The 18,416-nt window shown below is 39.7% G+C and overlaps 1 protein-coding gene across 3 annotated transcripts in view; it reads left to right on the top strand.

Moving 5' to 3' along the window:
* igsf9ba (immunoglobulin superfamily, member 9Ba) overlaps positions 1–18,416 on the top strand; it is a 73,487-nt gene that overhangs the window by 13,100 nt on the left and 41,971 nt on the right. For all 3 annotated transcript variants that reach the window (XM_051397888.1, XM_051397889.1, XM_051397887.1), the window contains exons 2-3: positions 5,817–6,014; positions 14,505–14,651. In XM_051397888.1, coding sequence (XP_051253848.1) covers positions 5,817–6,014; positions 14,505–14,651 — 345 coding nt within the window. The remainder of the gene's footprint in view (positions 1–5,816; positions 6,015–14,504; positions 14,652–18,416) is intronic.

Here is an 18,416-nt window from a genome sequence, read left to right on the forward strand (position 1 = left end):
ACACATGCAAAAAGAGCCATCACACTGAGGTTTCTAATTTCTCTCTGCGGTGTACACAGAAGCATCTTTAACTCGAGTCAGTAAAACAAAAAAGTGTAATGTGAAGGATAAACTGTTGTCGCTTTTATCTTTTATTACTGGGGATCAGATAGAGTAGCAAAATCAAGCAAGTACGTAAATGCAGCTAGAAACCAAACAAGGTTCGTTCTAAAACTGTTGAGGTATTAGATAACAGACAGACAGACTAAAACCAGCATACTAGTATACATGTAAACAGACCCACTGTCTTAATTTCTCTTCTATTTTCAAGGACAGGAAGAGTTTATAATCTGTCGCACTTAAGATGCTGTATATTAGAATTTTACACACATATATGTACAGATACACAAAGATATATCCCCAACACACACACACACACACACACACACACACACACACACACACACACACACACACACACACACACTCTCTCAGGCCATTCTCTGATGTGACCTTCAGCACATGCAGGCTGGCATTCAATTACCGCCCTGTCAGTGGCCCATCCAGCCCAGTGGCTGCACGTCCTTGAGCTTCTCTCTCCAGCCTCCGTCCAGTCTATATTCCATTACATCCTCCACATTGGGAGCTCTGTCCAGCATAAAGCAGCGCTCCTCACTGTGAGGCACACGCACAGTTTGATATATCCTTTACAAAATATCTAACTGCAGTGAGCAATGGTTATCCTCGCTCATACGCTGAGTCAAATGAGGTAAATATTAGATTTTAGTTTTACTGGGTGAAATATTGTCCTGGTGTCAGAAAATCCAAGCGCTGCTCATCTAAAATTGTCCCTCATTGAACTCCTACAGTTTTCATATTTTTCCACAATATTGTTGTGTGTTATCAGACGTCATTACTGTCAAAACATTTTGCTGGCTCTGCTCTGCCTGATTATTGCCCTAAAACTGCCTTGAGAGTCTATTTACTGTACAAATCTGTGATCATTACTGAAAGTACAGCGTGGTGTGCTTTTCGTGCGAGAGCCATTTTCAGCCACTGCTACTTGGAAAAACACTCTAAGTTGAAATCTCTTGCGGTTTTAACCCTGTGTGCCGCCGCTGTTCTCCTGTGATGAGTCATGTGCTGCTCCGCACAGCTGTTTATTGACCTCCAACAGATGTCTGTTATTGGTTTATGGTTTTTGTTACATCACTTTGTGTGTATCAGAAAACATTGTCTTTGGTTCTTAATATTTTTGTTCATCGTGCTTTCCTCATATTCTTTACACACCAAATATTTGATAATAGTTACAGAGGATTTGTGTTTTTTCTTTGTTCTTATGTCAAGTTAAATCTAACTTAAACTCAACAACAGGCTTGGACAGTATTAAGAGATGCTCAAGTATCTAGCAGAATGGATTTTGAAATAAAGAGGCTTGTATTGATCATATACATTAAATATCAACTATTATTAGAAGTATAATTGACTGACACCAATCCACTTTGGCACATTTTGTTGACTTTCAAAAGGATTTTGACTGGATTATCAGAGATTTGCTTGCCTTTAAATTTATGGAAGCCGGGGTGGATGGTAGATTTTGATATGTTCAGTGACTCATTGCTTCGATACTCCTTTTGCAATATTTGTAAATGACTTATCTCTACGGATTAAGGAAGCTAATACAGGCGGATGCGGCTAAATCTGACATATATATGTTAAATATGGTTAGTTTATGGTGATATGAATGGAGATTAGCAATCAATCAGCTATGCTGAAAGGATATGGGTTTTTAAATAATTTTACATTGTAGATGCCATACAGAATAGAGCTATATAATGTTTTCTGGTCCACAGATTTGCTCCCAGTTATGACATTTCATGGGGGACATGATCAGTTCAACTAAAATGTGAAGTCTGGTCAAAATGGCAGAGGTTAGAATAAATAAGAAGGTGTTTATGTGGATAAAATCACACAGTTCTCCATGGGCAAGAGAGATTTACTCAATTGTTGAGGTGAATATATCTAGGAATAATTTGTATTGTAATGTTACTTTTATTGAAGTTTTGTTGTCTAGAAGCTAAAGAACTTTATTTGCACAGAGATCTTGTGTTTCTTCCCCTGGAAATATTCAGGAAAGTCTGAGAAATTTAGAGGTAAAAACCTGTAACTTATAGACCTGTGACACCTGTGATGAAGGGTCACAAGCCCAAAAAAGGGAGGAGAAACATAGTCTTATAGGATAGTAGTATTTTTCGATTCTGGCTTTGTCAAAACAAGATATTTGAAGACATCACACTAATCAAGAAAATAATCAGCAAATGAATCAATCATGAAAATAATCACTGTGAGTAAATCACTGTGGCACTGCCTGTTTAACCTTTGCCAAACAATGAGGAATTATTCCCCCTGTATTTTGCTTTTGTACATGAAGTGCCTGCCGTATGGATGATTTATCTGACAGGTGACTGAATTGTTCCCCTTCAAGAATTCATGATCATGGCAGTAAATCCTCTATGTGCCGTGGATGGATAAAACATATTGGTCTCCTGGATTTATTAGCTGTCTGATTTATGCAGATCTTACTCTACAGATTTCTACCTCTGTGTATTTGGCGGGTTTCAGCCCTCGCTCTGCAACTTCAGTGGAGTTCAGTTGACATTTAAAGTGCCAAAGCAATCATGAATTGCCATCATCTCTTAGCTGTATTGATCCCCTTATATCTACAGTACTGTTTACTTGGAAGATCTTAAGTATGGACCCTTGTATAACATTTATGTCTTGTTGAGAGCATAAATATTTTCCCCCTGAATAAGCCCCAATAAACCCTGCTGGGTCACCATGTCTCCATTAAGGAAATGAAAAAGGCAAAAGCGGTGACCAAGCCTGTGCTGATTGTCCCCTCATGAGGATCCCATAAAGGAATTGGAGAATTATTAGCCCTCCAATATATTATCTCAAGTCTTTAAAGTCTCTTCTCTGTCCAAGACGTGCTCCCAATGCCACCAGGATCCAAAAATAATGCCAGCCAGAAACCCGAGCCTCTAAACTTCTGCAACCTGAACTGTCTGCAGAGAAAACAATGGATTTCAGCAGCATGCACAGTCGTGCCACAGGGTTTGAGCCTGTGCTTCATGTCAAGTGACTCTACTTACTCAAACCAAACAATGTATCCAGTGTGTTTCATAATGGATGGGAGCCTGTTCTCTGTTTTCTTTTAAATGCCATAGAGCACAAGTGCAGGACCCATAAGTAAAGACAAAAGACACTCAAAGTCTCTACCATAATTTATTATCTAACACCCCTGGTCAGGTACACACATCTGTCTCCTGAAAATCTACCACAGTTGGTCCTGCACTCAGTTCTTCTGCAACATTTACAGTTACAAACCTTTTTACCTGACTGCTGTGAAAAACTATCACGCTAGAAAGCCTTTACTGTGACAACTGTCTTAGCTGCGTAGTAATAGGGCTTTTAATATAGCTGTTTCAATGTTAATTATATTTTGAAAAAAGTAATGAATAAAAATAAAAGTAAGTATGTGTAGGATAAATAAACTACAGTCAGCAGCCTGTTTGCTTGCTTAACGTAAAGACTGGGAACCGGTGCCAGAAAGTCGCTGCTTCAGGCCAAGAAAAGATTACAAAATCCCTGTAAAACACTTGGTTTGTTGTACGAACTAAACAAATTAGGTTTAATGCATTGATTATTTAGCTTTTAGAGTAGGCTGGTAGGTATATTTTGTCACCTTTGGACAGAGTCAGGCTAGCCATTTCAATCTTTATGCTAAACTGCGCTAACTGGCTGCTGTATCTTTAAATTTCACAGACAGACAAAAGATTGGTATCAATCTTCTCATCTAATTCTCAGCAAGACATTTCCCAAAATGCTGAACCATTGCTTCAAGGCACCCATGTTGGGATCCATTGATCTAGAATTCAAATTGAGTGGACTTTTCTAAGAGCATTTAAGAAGAAAATTCAGAGCATATGCCTCGGCGAAAGCCCTGCATGGGGTGTTGAAGGGGTTTATTATAATCTTTTTTAAAGGTGTTATAAATGAGGCTGCAATGGAGCGTGCTCAGGTGTGAATTTCAGGCTTTTTGCAAGCCTGAAAGGATTAGTTTAGCAGATTTCTGATTTTGTTGTGCTTATAACGGAATGGGACAGGTTTCCTCAGAAGCGCATTAAAAGGTCATGGTTTGTACAGGTTGCAGGGCAGAGCTTCATGCCTGCAGAAGCTCTCTGCAACAATCTTCTTCCCTCTCGTTCAGTCTCAGCATTCTTTATGCATTTTGACATGCTACACTGTGCTTGATCAAACACTGACTCCCCCTCAGTTTCATTTGAATGAAAAATTATGCTTTATTACCAACATGATTTAGATCGTTCAAATTAGTGCATTTAGTTTTGTTCTTTCTTTGATGCACAGCCTCTGTGGCTTAGTTGTCAATCAGCCCCACTATGAGATTTTTTAAATGTAACATTTACGGGGTGTTTGTTAGGTATTAATTCTGTCTTAGGTCATGTGCTGTTCATGGAGTATTGCACATGCATTTCATTTGTGTTGCTAAGTAGAGCTCAGGGTAGCATAGCATAGCTGTTTTTCCCTTCTTAACAAATAGGCACATTAGCAAAAGCAGATTCCAGGACTGAGGCCCGTAACTGGCAGACTACATCTCCTCTTTAAAAAGTGTAATTTGATTAAATCTGCTCTGTTTCAGTCCAGAGTCTGTGCTGGCTGAAACGAATAAAGTGGATTAACTCTGCCACAGGATGATGCAGATTAAACTGGTAAACACAATCACTAAGTGATGCATATGGCCCTTAGGGGTGGAGTTTTATTTTCCAGACAGAAGAAGTGAGTGAAAATATTTTTGTTTTAATTCCAGTGAGCACAGCTGAAAAGGCACAGTTCTCACAGGTCACATGACATTTCATACAACAGTGATGGTGGTGGAACATGGAGCAGAGAAATCATTACAGCTATACCACCAGTGCAGCTTGAGCCCATAATACCTCCAAGTCCCCACATATTTTGTTCCTCTTGTAAAAATTAGCCCTGCTAATGCAAATGATACTGCTAATGAAAGTGTTAAGTTATTCAGCTGGTGTTTCTCTGGGGTGATACGTCAGCATGTCTCTTGATCCCTGAAGCGATTTTCCCTCTGGGCGAGGGCGGGTAGTCATGCTTGCTCTGACAGTGGAGATACAGCCGGTTCAATGAAAGCGGGGGTGGCAACTGGAGAAAATCCATTCCCAGAGTGAGCGTTCTGCTGAGGCAGGTATGCCGACCTTTCAGTCATCTGATAGGTCAACGCTCGGCAGCGTGCCTGGACATTCATGGCTAAACGCCAGGCCTGGTGGTGCTCATAGTAAAGCTTATCTGAGCAGCAGCCAGCAATGATCAATGGAACCCCTTGGCAGCTCATTTATAGTACAGTATGGCACAACCACAAAACACTCACCAACAGATGCAGGTGACAGATGACGATAGGCCGTTCTGTGGAAGGATGAGGAAAGCTGATTAAAAGGAAGAGGGGTTTACCCGTGTGCATGGTCACTCCGCACAAAGTAGGCCATGAGGTTTCAACGTATCCTACGCAAGTTAGTTTTAATCCACAGTGCAGTAGTTCAGTCGATCACCTTTAATTGTCACCCAATTATTGTTTGTAAATTAGTCTTGGATGACTTGGAGATTTTTCTGCTTTGTCTGCAGGAATTCTGTGCAGAAGAATATGCCTTGCACCTTGTTCTCTTGCGTGTCAGACTCCAGCCCCGATGAGATGAACATTAAATGTCCTTGTTTGTAGTAAAATGCTGCTTCTTCTTCGCTCTCAGGTGCCCACGGAGTGAGAGAGGAGCCCAGGTTTGTGACGGCGCGCGCTGGAGAGAGCGTGATCCTGGGGTGTGACGTGTCCCCTCCCCTGGACGGCCAGCAGCCTCCCTATGTGGTGGAGTGGTTCAAGTTTGGAGTGCCTATTCCCTTCTTCATCAACTTCCGATTCTACCCTCCTCATGTGGATCCAGAGTACACTGGTAAGATGCCTATGGCTAAGATACAGCAAAGTAATCCAGCTCTGAATGAATACAGAGACACTATGATGTTTTATCTGTAACAGATTTAGGGTTTCAAACTTTTGTATTAATGAGCGTTTGGATGCATCTTGAGATGAATCAGGATCAAGATCTTTTTAGTTGCCAGGCACAGTAAATCCACAGGATTTTATATTGTTGACACACTGCAGCAGAGAAAGTTGACAATGTAGCTTCACAGTACAGGATGATAAACAGTGACCATAAAACCATCATACCACAACCAAAGGGGAACTAAAACACGTATAATCCACATACTCATACACATACAGGTTCGACGACATCAAGAACAATAACTATAACAATGTGAGCACAGATGAACAATAAAAAGTGGCCGCAGTGGGTTGCACATTCTTAAAAAAATGTATATTGATGACCTGTTATTGTTGTAAGTTATGCTGTGTCTTTTTAATCAAAGTGTGGTAAAAAAGAGGACATCATTAAGGACGCTAAAGACCATTTGGCAGTATATACAATGATATATATATATAAATACTTTTTTATATATATATAAAAAAATTACATTACGTGAGCATTACTTTAAGTTATATAATATAATATACCACAATATCATTCAGCAAATTGCTCTGAAAGTGATCCTAACGATTAATAGTAATTGTTATAGTTATTGCTCTTGATGTGGACGGCCCGCTTCATGTATTCAGTTTTGAACTGCATTTTACCATTATGTGAAAGATGCTGGCTTACAGATAAAACCCTAATAAAAGCTGTAACACACAGCCTTATGGATTTAAAAAAGTACTTTGACATTTGGGGAAATATTTTCTTTCTTACTTTCTTGCAGATAATATTAAGAGTTAAATGAGAAGTTTGATGTAACTCCCCTGCCTCTACAGTAAATAAGAAGCTCCAACCAGCAGCAGGTTAGATAAACTTAGCATTTAGACTGGAAGCAGGGGGAAACAGCTGGCCACCTACCAGCATCTCTAAAGCTCACTAATGAACACATTATAACTTGTTTGTTTAATCTGTGTTAATTAGTGAGCTTTAGAGGTGCTGGATTTCCATCTTGGATAAAGGTGCAGGTTTTGTTACTTTGGGCCAGAGCCAGGCTAGCTGTTTCCCTATGTTTCCAGTCTTTATGCTAAGCTAACGGTTTTCTGGCTGTAGCTTCATCCTGTATATACCATAAAGACATAAGAGTGGTTTTGATCTTGAAACACTCAAAAGAACAAATAATTTCCAATCTTTTAAACTATTCCTTTAAACAGCAAAGATAACAGTTTTTTCACCTTGTTTGACCTTGTTTCAAAGAAGACACATATTTTGATAGATGGCATTAGTATTGTCAGCCAGGAATGTGTAACCTGGCCAATATTGCTCCTCTAACACAGTATGAATTATGTCTCAAACCATGGTAAATCTACCTTTGTGAGCCCATCACACTGATGCATATAGTAATGATATATTACTTCTTCTTATTATTATTGTTATTATCAATACACAGTATAGTGCTTTTCCTACACTGCTGCAAACTTAATTCTGACCTTCTGGCTGAGAGCAGAGTCATATTGTCGTGTACAACGAGGAGATTTACCTGCATGTGTAGCGTGATTTCCCTCAGAATGGGACTTCAGCTGTTTGAACTTTAGGTACAAGGCATGTTACAGCACACAGAGGTCTTTAAGTACTAAGAGAAAGACTTGGCCACCGTTGCAAACCATTCTAGTTCTTGATCTGCACTTATTTCTGTTCTAACATGGCATTCAGGGCTGTGCAGGGGCATCTGCTGCCTCTGAGTGCATAGAGGGAAATAACTGTGTCTCAGCAATTTATGACTGCATTGTACATACATTCTTTCCTACACACTCTAGTGACAATGCAGTACAGAGCACATATAGTGTAAAGTCAATACAGTATATTAAAAACCCCTTCATGCAGTACATATAGAACAGGGGTTATAAAGAAAAGTTATCTGCTGAAAATAGGAAGCTACGAAGCTATAACCAACAAATGAATTTGCATTTAATTGACAAAAATATTTAAAGAATTTATTAAACTCATTGTTAAAACACACTGCAAAGACAACACTCATATACAGACAGTTGTCAGAGATATGTTTTTATTATTTATCCCACCCTTTTTATAGGATGAACAAAATTATAGAAGAAATGGAATATAATATTCATAGGTATGTTTTCATTAGCGTATAATCACCTACAAATAGGAACCGTTGTGTTTTCATTACCTTAGAATGAGCCTTTACCATTACTGCAATGTTGAACCGCCATGTTTCTACAGTAGCCCAGAATAGAGGAGGATGGGGCGAGGGCTATTTAATTGGTTGCAGTCACCACTAGATCCCTCTAAATTCTACACAATGGAGTTTTTTTGCTCTATTTTTGGTCTCCAGAGAGAAATATCTGACTCTTTAACTGCTCGATTCTCCACTATATTCACAAGCTAGTTGCTAATTTTGTTTCTCTGTTGTTTGGTACTGAGCCAGACAGCGTACAGTAGGTTATTAGTGTTTTTGCCAATAACAGCTATGCCCAAGAGCAACGCTATGAAAGTGGTGAGACTGAAACAAAGCAGAAAACCAAAACAATTAACTGAAAGATGCTTTAAAGCTCTGCAGAGCTGAAGGGAACTGCAGTCAGCTCCCCTTTCACTTTATTATATATATAATATTTAATATTGATTATAGCAGGTTTAAAGGTGTTTGTGTAACAAGTGTATAATCACCTGTAAATAATAATTATGGTGTTTTGGTTACCTTAAAATTAGCCTTTTTTATACAGAGGGAGCACGTCCTCTTTGATGGTGGAATCGCTATATTTATACAGTAGCCCAGAACACACAAACCAAACACTGGCTCTAGGGCCTTCTGCATGTTTCGCATGTTTGTAGGTTTTGAGGCCACCGTAGTTTAGCAGTAGGCTAGCAGTAGTCAGTTGGCTGGAATCTGCAACTTTACAGCTAGATGTCAATAAATCCTACACACAATCTTTTAACCTTAAGATAAAGCTATATGATAACATTAAATAGGTGTTTTTCTTCACATTCCTCATAGTCTCACACAACCTTAAAATCTCCCTCTCCTGGCTAAGACAATATGTTTGCCTTCACACAGACTACTTGCAGTAGGAAATTGGTTCCTCTGATGTTGCTTCAGTGTCTGTGACAAGATGGCAAGCTGTCAGAATGGGGTCAGAATTATCCCTTCCTGTTCCCACCTCTTTACCAAGTACAAAACCCCTGCGTGACCTGGTAATATGCTGTGAAATAAAGGCAAAGCACGGCCAGACAGGATTCATCTCCCTAGTGTGAGTGTCCTAAGTGGATGTAACAGATTTGTCAGTTGTTTTATTTATGAATAGAGTGAAAATGGTGTAAATAATATTGAATTCATTGAAATCCCTCCCTGTGGGCTTTTCAGGCAGGGTCCTCACTGCAAAGAAGACTAATGGCAGTGACTCACTATCTGGGGAAACCTTTTTTGTTTTGTAGTGGCGACTGTAGCTGCTGCTGAAGCGTTTCATTGTTTACTGTAACCTCCTGACAAGCAGCAGGGCATAAACGAACAGCACTTTTCAAACAGCATCAAACTCCACTGTGCTCACTCTGACTCTAGCGGGCCTCTGCCATGTGGCGTCAAGTCCACTGTTGAGGAATTACCAGGGAACAGATGCAACATGAATATGGCCAGTCTCATTACATAGATTAAAGTTTGTTCTGGGGATTGCATGTGCATGGTGACAGTGTGATAATGACACTGGACGGCAGTTTATGAGATGCTCTTTGGGGGCCGTTCAGTCTCAGAGCTCATTTGGTCTGTTTCCATGAATTGTTATCACTCAATATGAATAAAATTGGTGAATAGACTAAATCTGATATTATTCCATCACACAGCTGCTACCAAAACAGAGTAGATTATCCATGAATACTGTATTTACAGTATGGACAAACAAAGATATTTTCAACATGCAGATTAGTGCAGAATACAGATTTTAGTGACAGTAAATCCATGTATGGGTCAGTCATTTGGTCTGGGTCAGCGAGCATTAGCATTGTTCAGTTTCCAGTCTGTTTAATTGTTAAGAGACATTATATTCATTTTAATATTTAATTCAAGATTCCTCAAAGAGAAAATAGGATTTTCTTTCCCTCATTACAACTGTACCCTTTCTAATTCTCTGCTAAATGAGAAATTGTACATATCCTTGCAGACTAAAATCTATCCCGGATCATTTTGCCAGTTTGTCCTGCAGCTATATGGAAATTACAACATTTAAAAACATCTATTTTTGTGCCCACTCAAGCAATGACGCAATCAATAATTCAGATGTGCAGCTTGTGAAATTTTAGTGTCAGATCGTCCCGCTTTGGGATAAAACTAAATCATATCTCTCTTAGCACTCAGCTTTAGCTGGAGCCTGCACAAGAATAATGTGGTTATGTACAGTATATGTAAAACAGTATCGTTCTCTCAGGAGCTTTTATACTTTCCCTACAGGCTAGGATATTGATGAAAATGCTTTTTCTTACTAGGAGGGAGTTAATGAGTATGTGAACTTACAGAATAAAGTATTAATCTGCCTTTTTGTGGCTTTCTCATTTGCTGTTGCTTCTAGAATTTAGTAGCATGTTAGCATGTTGTCATCTTAACATGTCATAGTAGGAAAATGCCGTATTATTATCATAACATTGGACTGTACATTCATCCTCCAAGTTGCAATTCCAAGTCAGAGATAGTAGGAAAAAGCACTACAATGGAAATAAGGCTTTGGGCTTTATTGTGTTTTTATCCTTTTGTTGATTAGTAAATCTGGGGTATTTTTGGCTAAAGGGGCCACTTTTATATTAATGATCATTAAAGAATTTCAATCAATCAATTAAATAATTAAATAAATATCAATCAGTGTCTGACAATTACAATATCCCCACTTGGCAATAAGAACAACAAACCAGTGGGAAAAAAATATGCAAAACCTTGATCACTCCATCACTATAGAAACAAAATCCAACATTAACTTACTTAGGAAGTTATTTAGGAAATTAAAAAGATACTTTACACCATTAATAAAACCGCTAAAAACATGTAACAAAATAAAAAAGATAATTTCGGCTGTTTATTTGGTGTGACTACAAGGCTTCTGGTAAGCATCTCGTTATTTGGACATAGGAGTGTTCACATTATTTATTAACATGAAACCAGATACAAGTCAACAGTGTATAGCTATATTTAAATTAGCGGAATAGGTTTTGGTAGTGTTAATGTTGGATTTTATTTCAGTGCCAGCAATGGTGGCTTCATTTGCAGACATTCTGCTACAGGTTTGTTGTCAGACTCAGAAGTAAAACTAAAAGACTAACTTGAGTGCTGCTTTATTCTTAGTATGAAACTGATGCTCTATATCGTGCCCTCAAAAACACAATGTTAGATAAAAAAAGTAGTATTCATGGCATGTACACTAGTTTCTGTGAACGATCCCACAATGGAATATGTTGTATTTGTGGACAATTACAGTCCTAGAACACTATATACCTGAAAGTAATGAGGCAAAATGATTATGATTCAGACCAACTGACTATAGAGTACAGTACTGAGAGTGTTGGCTTTGGACACTTAAATTGATATAACAAGTCACACTTTCTGCTGGGAAAAAGGTAAGTTAGGGTGGCCAGGGGACGTTCTTTAGCATGCATAGTTACATGTATTTATGATAGTGGTAATTTAGTCAAAGGTTATACATCCATCTTTTCATCCATTATCTATAACCACTTGTCTGCTGTCCAGCTGACACTGTGGGAGAGGCGGGGTACACATACATCCAGCTATTTTTTCCCTCTTTTAATCGTTGCTCTTTGAGACTTTAAGTTGTGTTTTTTTAGACTACCTCACTGTGTCTGCCAACTTTGTCACTTTGGATCTTTAGTGTTTCCTCTTCAAAGCTTTCCTATCTGACAAAGCTAGTGATGTGATCTGAACAAGGTGTTAGCTCCTCTGTTTTCACAGTAGATAGAACCCTGTACTGTGTAAGTGGTGTGTGCCCTGGGGGCCGGTCCTGACGTGGATACAGCGATGTTAACTCTGTTTACAGCAGCACCCTCTCACTCTTTGACAAATGGGAGCTGAGGTTGATCCCTACCCTTCACGCCACCACCCACCCCACTCAGCACTTCAATGCCCAGGCAAAAATAGACCTGACTTTTTAAAGACAAGCTACCTTTTTTACTGCAAGACTGCAGTCCCCACTCTTCTCTCTTCCTCTTTGCTGTATTGATTTTCTGCTAACAAAAAAAACCCTGTCAGTTTTCTACCCCAACTATGGCAGCAATCCCATGCAGGGTTGGGGTATCTATCCATTGCATTTATATACAGTGCTGGTAGAGCAATTCAGCCCGCCCTCAACGTCAATATATTTGCCTGACAGTCTCGGGAAAGTAACGGGAAACAGTGCTTACGGTACATCTACACATCAAAGTTTGGAAAAATGCTCCATCTGAGAACACTCGTCAGACAGAGCAGAAGCGAATGTTTTAGTCTGTTGGGCTGTCAGAGGCAGCCATGTGAGCAGCGGGCTGGAGGCTTGAAGACAGACAGCTTAGCAGCTGAAGATTTCACCATGCCTGGTTTCCTGAACTTCTCTCATCCCTTGTGATTTCCTCCATTTAGAATTCCAATTTATCCTCAGCCTTGAAGAAAAAAAAGAAGTGGGGATGGAGAAGTTTCATAAGAAATGGATGATTTCTATGAGGTGGAAGCCTGGTCTTTTTCTACAGTGACTCCAAATACTTTATTTCAATTCAGCCGAACAGATGGCTCCTAGGTAGTTTTATGCATAAATCTTAATAGTGGAAGGTAGTTTCTTTTAAAACCACATTTATGGTTAAATATTGTGATGTTTAATTGGTTTAAGGAATAGTTCAGCATTTTGAGGAATACGTTTATATGCTTTCTTGCAGAGAGTTAGATGAGAAGATTGATATCACTCCCACGTCTGTCCATTAGATATGAAGCTACATCCCGAAGATGGTTAGCTTAAAGGTCCCCGTGGTGGGGAATAGAACCACTGCAGTGGGGGCGTAGATGATCAGGGCAAAATTACTAAACTGAAACTAAGTTGAATGAATGTGATTTATTTAGGAAAAAATAAACAATCAAGAGTTTGATGATGTTATCATGCTGACCTTTATTTCACTAAAACTCAATATTTTTTATTAGTTGCTTCCCTTACCATAGTTTCTAATTGCTAACAAATGTGGGGTGATGGGTCGTGAACTTTTTCTGGCTTTTGAAGGGAGACTGGAAGCTGGGGGAAACAGCTAGCCTGCCATTGTCCAAACTAAGGTAACAAAATCAACTAAAATTCCAACATGTTGTATCTCAGAGAGGCACTCTGCTCAGTCAGTAGATAGTCCTGCACGGATGCTTGTAAAACCAAAAACTGTTATTTATTGAGCTTTAAAGGTGCTATCTTTGGACAGAGCCAAGTTACCTGTTTCTCCCTGTTTCCAGCTTTAAACTAAGCTAACTTTCTCCTGGCTGTAGCTTCATATTTACCGTACAGACATGAGAGTGGTATCGATCTTCTCATCTAACTCTTTGCAAAAAAGAAAATAAGTGTATTCCCCAATATGTCAAAACTGTTCTGTTAAATCTACAAACAATTCCTTTAATTCTCCTATCAGTGTGGGTATCTAGAGTCTGCATGCTCTTTATATCTGTTTGTGTTTCCTCCGACAGTCCAAAGACTTGGAAGTCAGCCGGATTGAAGGCTCCAAATTGTATGACTGTACAGTAAGTGTTAGGGATTGCCTGTCTCTGTTAACTCTGTGAGAGACTGGCAACCTGTCCGGGGTGTTTTCATGCTTTCCATCCAGTGATTGGAAAAGCTCCAGACTGCTGCACTCCTTGAATAGGAATAAGCAGTTAAAAAAAGAACTAAAGAATGAATTTGTTTGTCACACCTGGACTTTGTGCATCTGAATAGACTTGTGCTTATGCTTATTTTAATAACAAGTAGTTCAAAGTCTGAGTTCATGGAGCCCTTGCAGAGAAAAGGAAAATAGGAGAAGCAGAGATCTGTATAATGTTGCACTTAATCCTAATAACATACAGTACTCACTGGAAGAAGATATTTTATTTGTCTTTTTAATCTCTTTAAAAGACAAACAAAAGCAATATTTTTAATCTAGTGCCCGTGCAAAAATATTGCACCGTGACTTGTAGGCTGCTTTTGATGCAAAAGGCAATCTGTTTCACGCTGCAAGAAGAAAAGGTTGAAGTAAAGCACTTAACCCCCGACTGCTATGATGGATCTTTGCGGTGACCAGCAAAGCTACCAAGTGTGAAATAGAGAATCCAACCATCTCTGGAAAATAGCATGAAGGTGTTTTTAAAAGCAGAAAAAGACAAATGCACAGTGTTTAATTCTGGTGTTTTTTTTGCCCCTCCTCTGTCTCCAGGTAGAGCCTCTCTGCATGGGAAGGCCTCCCTACAGATTGACCCTGTGCGCTCCGAGGACCAGGGCTGGTACGAGTGCAGGGTCCTGATGCTGGAGCAACAGTACGACACCTTCCACAACGGCAGCTGGGTGCACCTCACAGTCAATGGTGAGTCAGCTGCCCGCGGTGCCAGCTCTCTGACCTGGGAACATAAGTGTCAGTGGGTGGGAATGAAAGAACAGTTTGGACACCGCGCCTCGATCCGCTCACGGTCAGAAGAGCACACGCACCGATAGTCAACCAACAATTATTATCTGGAGCTATCCATTAAGGAGCCTTCAGTTGAATCCAGTTCAGCCATTACATCAATTACGAGAAACAATCATCCTATCTGTAAACATCTGTAATTAGTTTGCAAATTATACATTCATTTCGTTTAGGTTTTTAGTTTTGATTAAATGTTGTTTCATTTACTTATACACCTATCAGCCATAACATTATGACCACTGATTTTCTGGTTATCATGGCACCTGTCAGTGGGGTGGGATATATTAGGCAGCAAGTGAACATTTTGTCCTCAAAGTTGATGTGTTAGAAGCAGGAAAAATGGGCATCGTGAGGATTTGAGTGACTTTGACAAGGGCCAAATTGTGATGGCTAGACGACTGGGTCAGAGCATCTCCAAAACTGCAGCTCTTGTGGGGTGTTCCCGGACTGCAGTGGTCAGTACCTATCAGAAGTGGTGCAAGGAAGGAAAAGAGGTGAACTGGAGACAGGGCCAAGGCTCATTCATGCACAGTATTATATGCCATATGTTTTTAATGACAATAATAAAGGAGAATTTAAAATTTCTAAATAATTTTAAATTGACTATCTGTGGTCTATCTTTGCTGGACTATAGTTACACACACCCTAATGCACTCCTTTTGTCTTTGGTTGAGCACAGTGATCTAGAAAATAAAGAAAAATAAAGAAATGAATTATAAGTTGCAGCCCGACAAACAGCCCTTCAGTCACATTGTTTCTTCTGTTAAAAGTGTTGACTCCCTGGTCCAGTTAGTGACGGTTTATGGTTTTCTGTTTTTACCGAGGAAATTTGAATTTGAGTGACGGTTAAATACTGTTTCAGATCATCCCTGCAGCTCCTTTTCAAAAGGCCTTGGGTAAAAAAGGGATGAAAGGCTGGTTAGAAGAGAATTGATTGTGTCCTGTTTAAGGCGGTTCCGGCAGGGATCGTCTGTGATAGTCTGAGAGCTATCAAATTGATGACCAGGCGGAAAAAAAAACTGCACCTTTGCATTTCCCAGGAATGCCCCAGTGGTTTAGAGAATCCTGTGTGAAGTGTGTCTTCACGTTGTTGCAGCACACCAGAGACTACAGAGACAATGATGTCTTTATTTTTTTTAAGCCCTGTATCTGTTTCATATGAGGAATGCTTTTTTGACAGATATTATATTAAGCTGCTTCATATGTTTTGCAGTAGATGTAATTGAATAAATGTTTGCTGTTTGCAGATGCAGCAAAGATGAGGTTAAGTTAAAGTAGCAAATTCATGTAGTCTGCATTCCCTGCATTTCTTAGTTAGCGTTCCGGTAACTGCCTAATATGAGCGGGTGAATAATTCTTTAACAGGCATTTGAAAAGAATAGCTCAAGCCAAAAATGGTGATTTTCTTGTGTTAAAGCTTCACAGGTCTCTAACTTCTAAGGGCTGTAATCCTCTGTGTTGTTAGAGAGAGAATTTTCAAGCAAAGTACTGTCAAGCTCATTCACATGTATATTTTTGGCACTTATGAGTGCTGTGTGAAACTCATGCATATTCGATTTCATCATGCATATGTTTTAAATTGGATGCAATTCTTGTGTTTGAATAATGATTACAATGCGCTGTATGCGAAATACTGTGTAAAGAGCCATTTATAAAGTCCATTGCACGGCATAATCACTTTGGAATGAAAAATGCTGATCTGTATAAATGCTTATTATCAATGCACAACATAATGTTTTCTTTTGTGCGTATTTGTGTGTCGTGGGTGTGTTCGTACACCACACACTGCAAATTACTTTCCGCACTGTGTTCTGTGTGTAGCGCATTACATCAAAACTGACATGAGAGCATCTCATTGTGCGTTTGTATGCTGCTAAATGAGATCTCTGTCTGCCGGTTGAAGTTGTAGTTGAAGAGTGAATGGGTCATACTCTGCTGTCACCTGCGCACTCTCGTGATGTTTGGAGTTCGTGAAGACGAGACTGTGGGCGTGCGTGCGTGTGTGTGTGTATCAGTGTTTTGTTGTGTAGGTATACTGCATCTCTGTAGCTTGCCTCATCAGTATTCACTCTTAACTTCAACTGCTCCTTCCCTCCCTCTTCTGCTGCTCTCCACTCCTGTCAGGCCTTTCAACAGAAACTGAGCTCTTTGGGTTGTAGCAGAACTTATAATATCCCTGAATGTCATATTATGTATTTGGCATATTAAGTGATGGTATTTTACATGACCTCATGCATATAATGTGTTTAGCTATAGAGACGCAGTAAGCCTGCATCTGATTGGGGTAGACCTGTTTAGCTGGTACATAAAATATAGCTTTTCTGATGCTGTTATTTGGTTTTAAAGACAGACATTCATGGAAATACCAAAAGCAGCAGTTGTTCCAGAGTCTAGATATCCAAAAAGGGAATTCATATGAAGACTTTATGCTATCGTTGTCCTCTAAATGGGTGTCTGTGAGGGAAGCAGGTGCCATTTTCGTCTGGCCTCCACACAGACACCCATTTCCTTTGGCTGTTAGTATTTGCATACACTCCTCCTTTGCTTTGAGTTCCTGTTTGCTGGCCTTAACTTCCTGCCAAGCGGACAGGGAATTCGTGCCCACTCAGTGGCAGGTGTCAGATGGCAAGGCCTTGTGCCCGAAAAAGACACTAAGGCCACTCTCTCTCTCTCTCGCCCTCCCCCCTTTCTCATCCTCTCATCTCTAGTCTCGTCTCCCCTGTCCTTCCCTTCTCTTTGCTTTTCAAGCATCAGCAAGCTTTTCAGACATTGAAAAGACACCAGCGCACCAGCACTTTCACATTATTTTAAGTTAACCATCTACGCTCGAAACATAAAAAAGACAGACCCTGCCACTGTGTCACTGGGTTACTGATGGGCTGGCATTTAGGACCCATTTGGTTGACCCAACTGGGGCCCAAATGCCAGCTCATTTGTCCACCAGCTCCATATATTCCCTGTGTGTGTCTGCCCTTGTCAGTCACTAACGGCCCACTGTGGCTACGAGTTTGCATCCCACACAGGCCTGAGCATGATTGTTCGTATGGGCTGCAAATTCTAATAAATGTTTTTCTTTGCATTTCTCCCCATATTGCTCACATAGCCACAAATGTCAGCATAAAAGGGACCCATGTGTGGCCTACTTAGACAAATTCTTAAATCCTAAGGCAGTGTTTTGTTTTTATTTTTTGGTAGTTTTTTTTCAGAAATAAATAAAAAGATGAATTTAATCTGCGTTGGTGTAATGCTTGAATCAGACTACACAATATCAGCCCAATAATAGTACAACCAGACAGCTGCAGGGAATAAGATAGTAAAGGGCCTCATGGTGTCTTGACAAAAATCACAGAAAATAAGATTTCTTTTGCCTCTGTCACATGGTTTGACTACTTGTACGATATGTTCTGTGACACTCACCTAGAGGAACAGAAATAGCTTTTCCCCACACAGCTGTAAACAAAGTAAAAGAAGAATGATATAATTTTAGTTAATCTGTAATGATTTTGACTATCACACTCAGGTTGGGAGTATTGTACCAAATTAAAGAGTAAGGCTGAAAAACAGTTTCATCTCTGACCCAGGGAGGTTCCAGACTTTTTTGACTTGGCCCTTCCAAGTAAAAAAAGTCATAAGTGGGACAGTGACTTATGCAGAGGTGACATGAAG

Source organism: Dicentrarchus labrax, unplaced genomic scaffold, assembly GCF_905237075.1.
Source record: "Dicentrarchus labrax unplaced genomic scaffold, dlabrax2021, whole genome shotgun sequence".
Taxonomy (NCBI): domain Eukaryota; kingdom Metazoa; phylum Chordata; class Actinopteri; family Moronidae; genus Dicentrarchus; species Dicentrarchus labrax.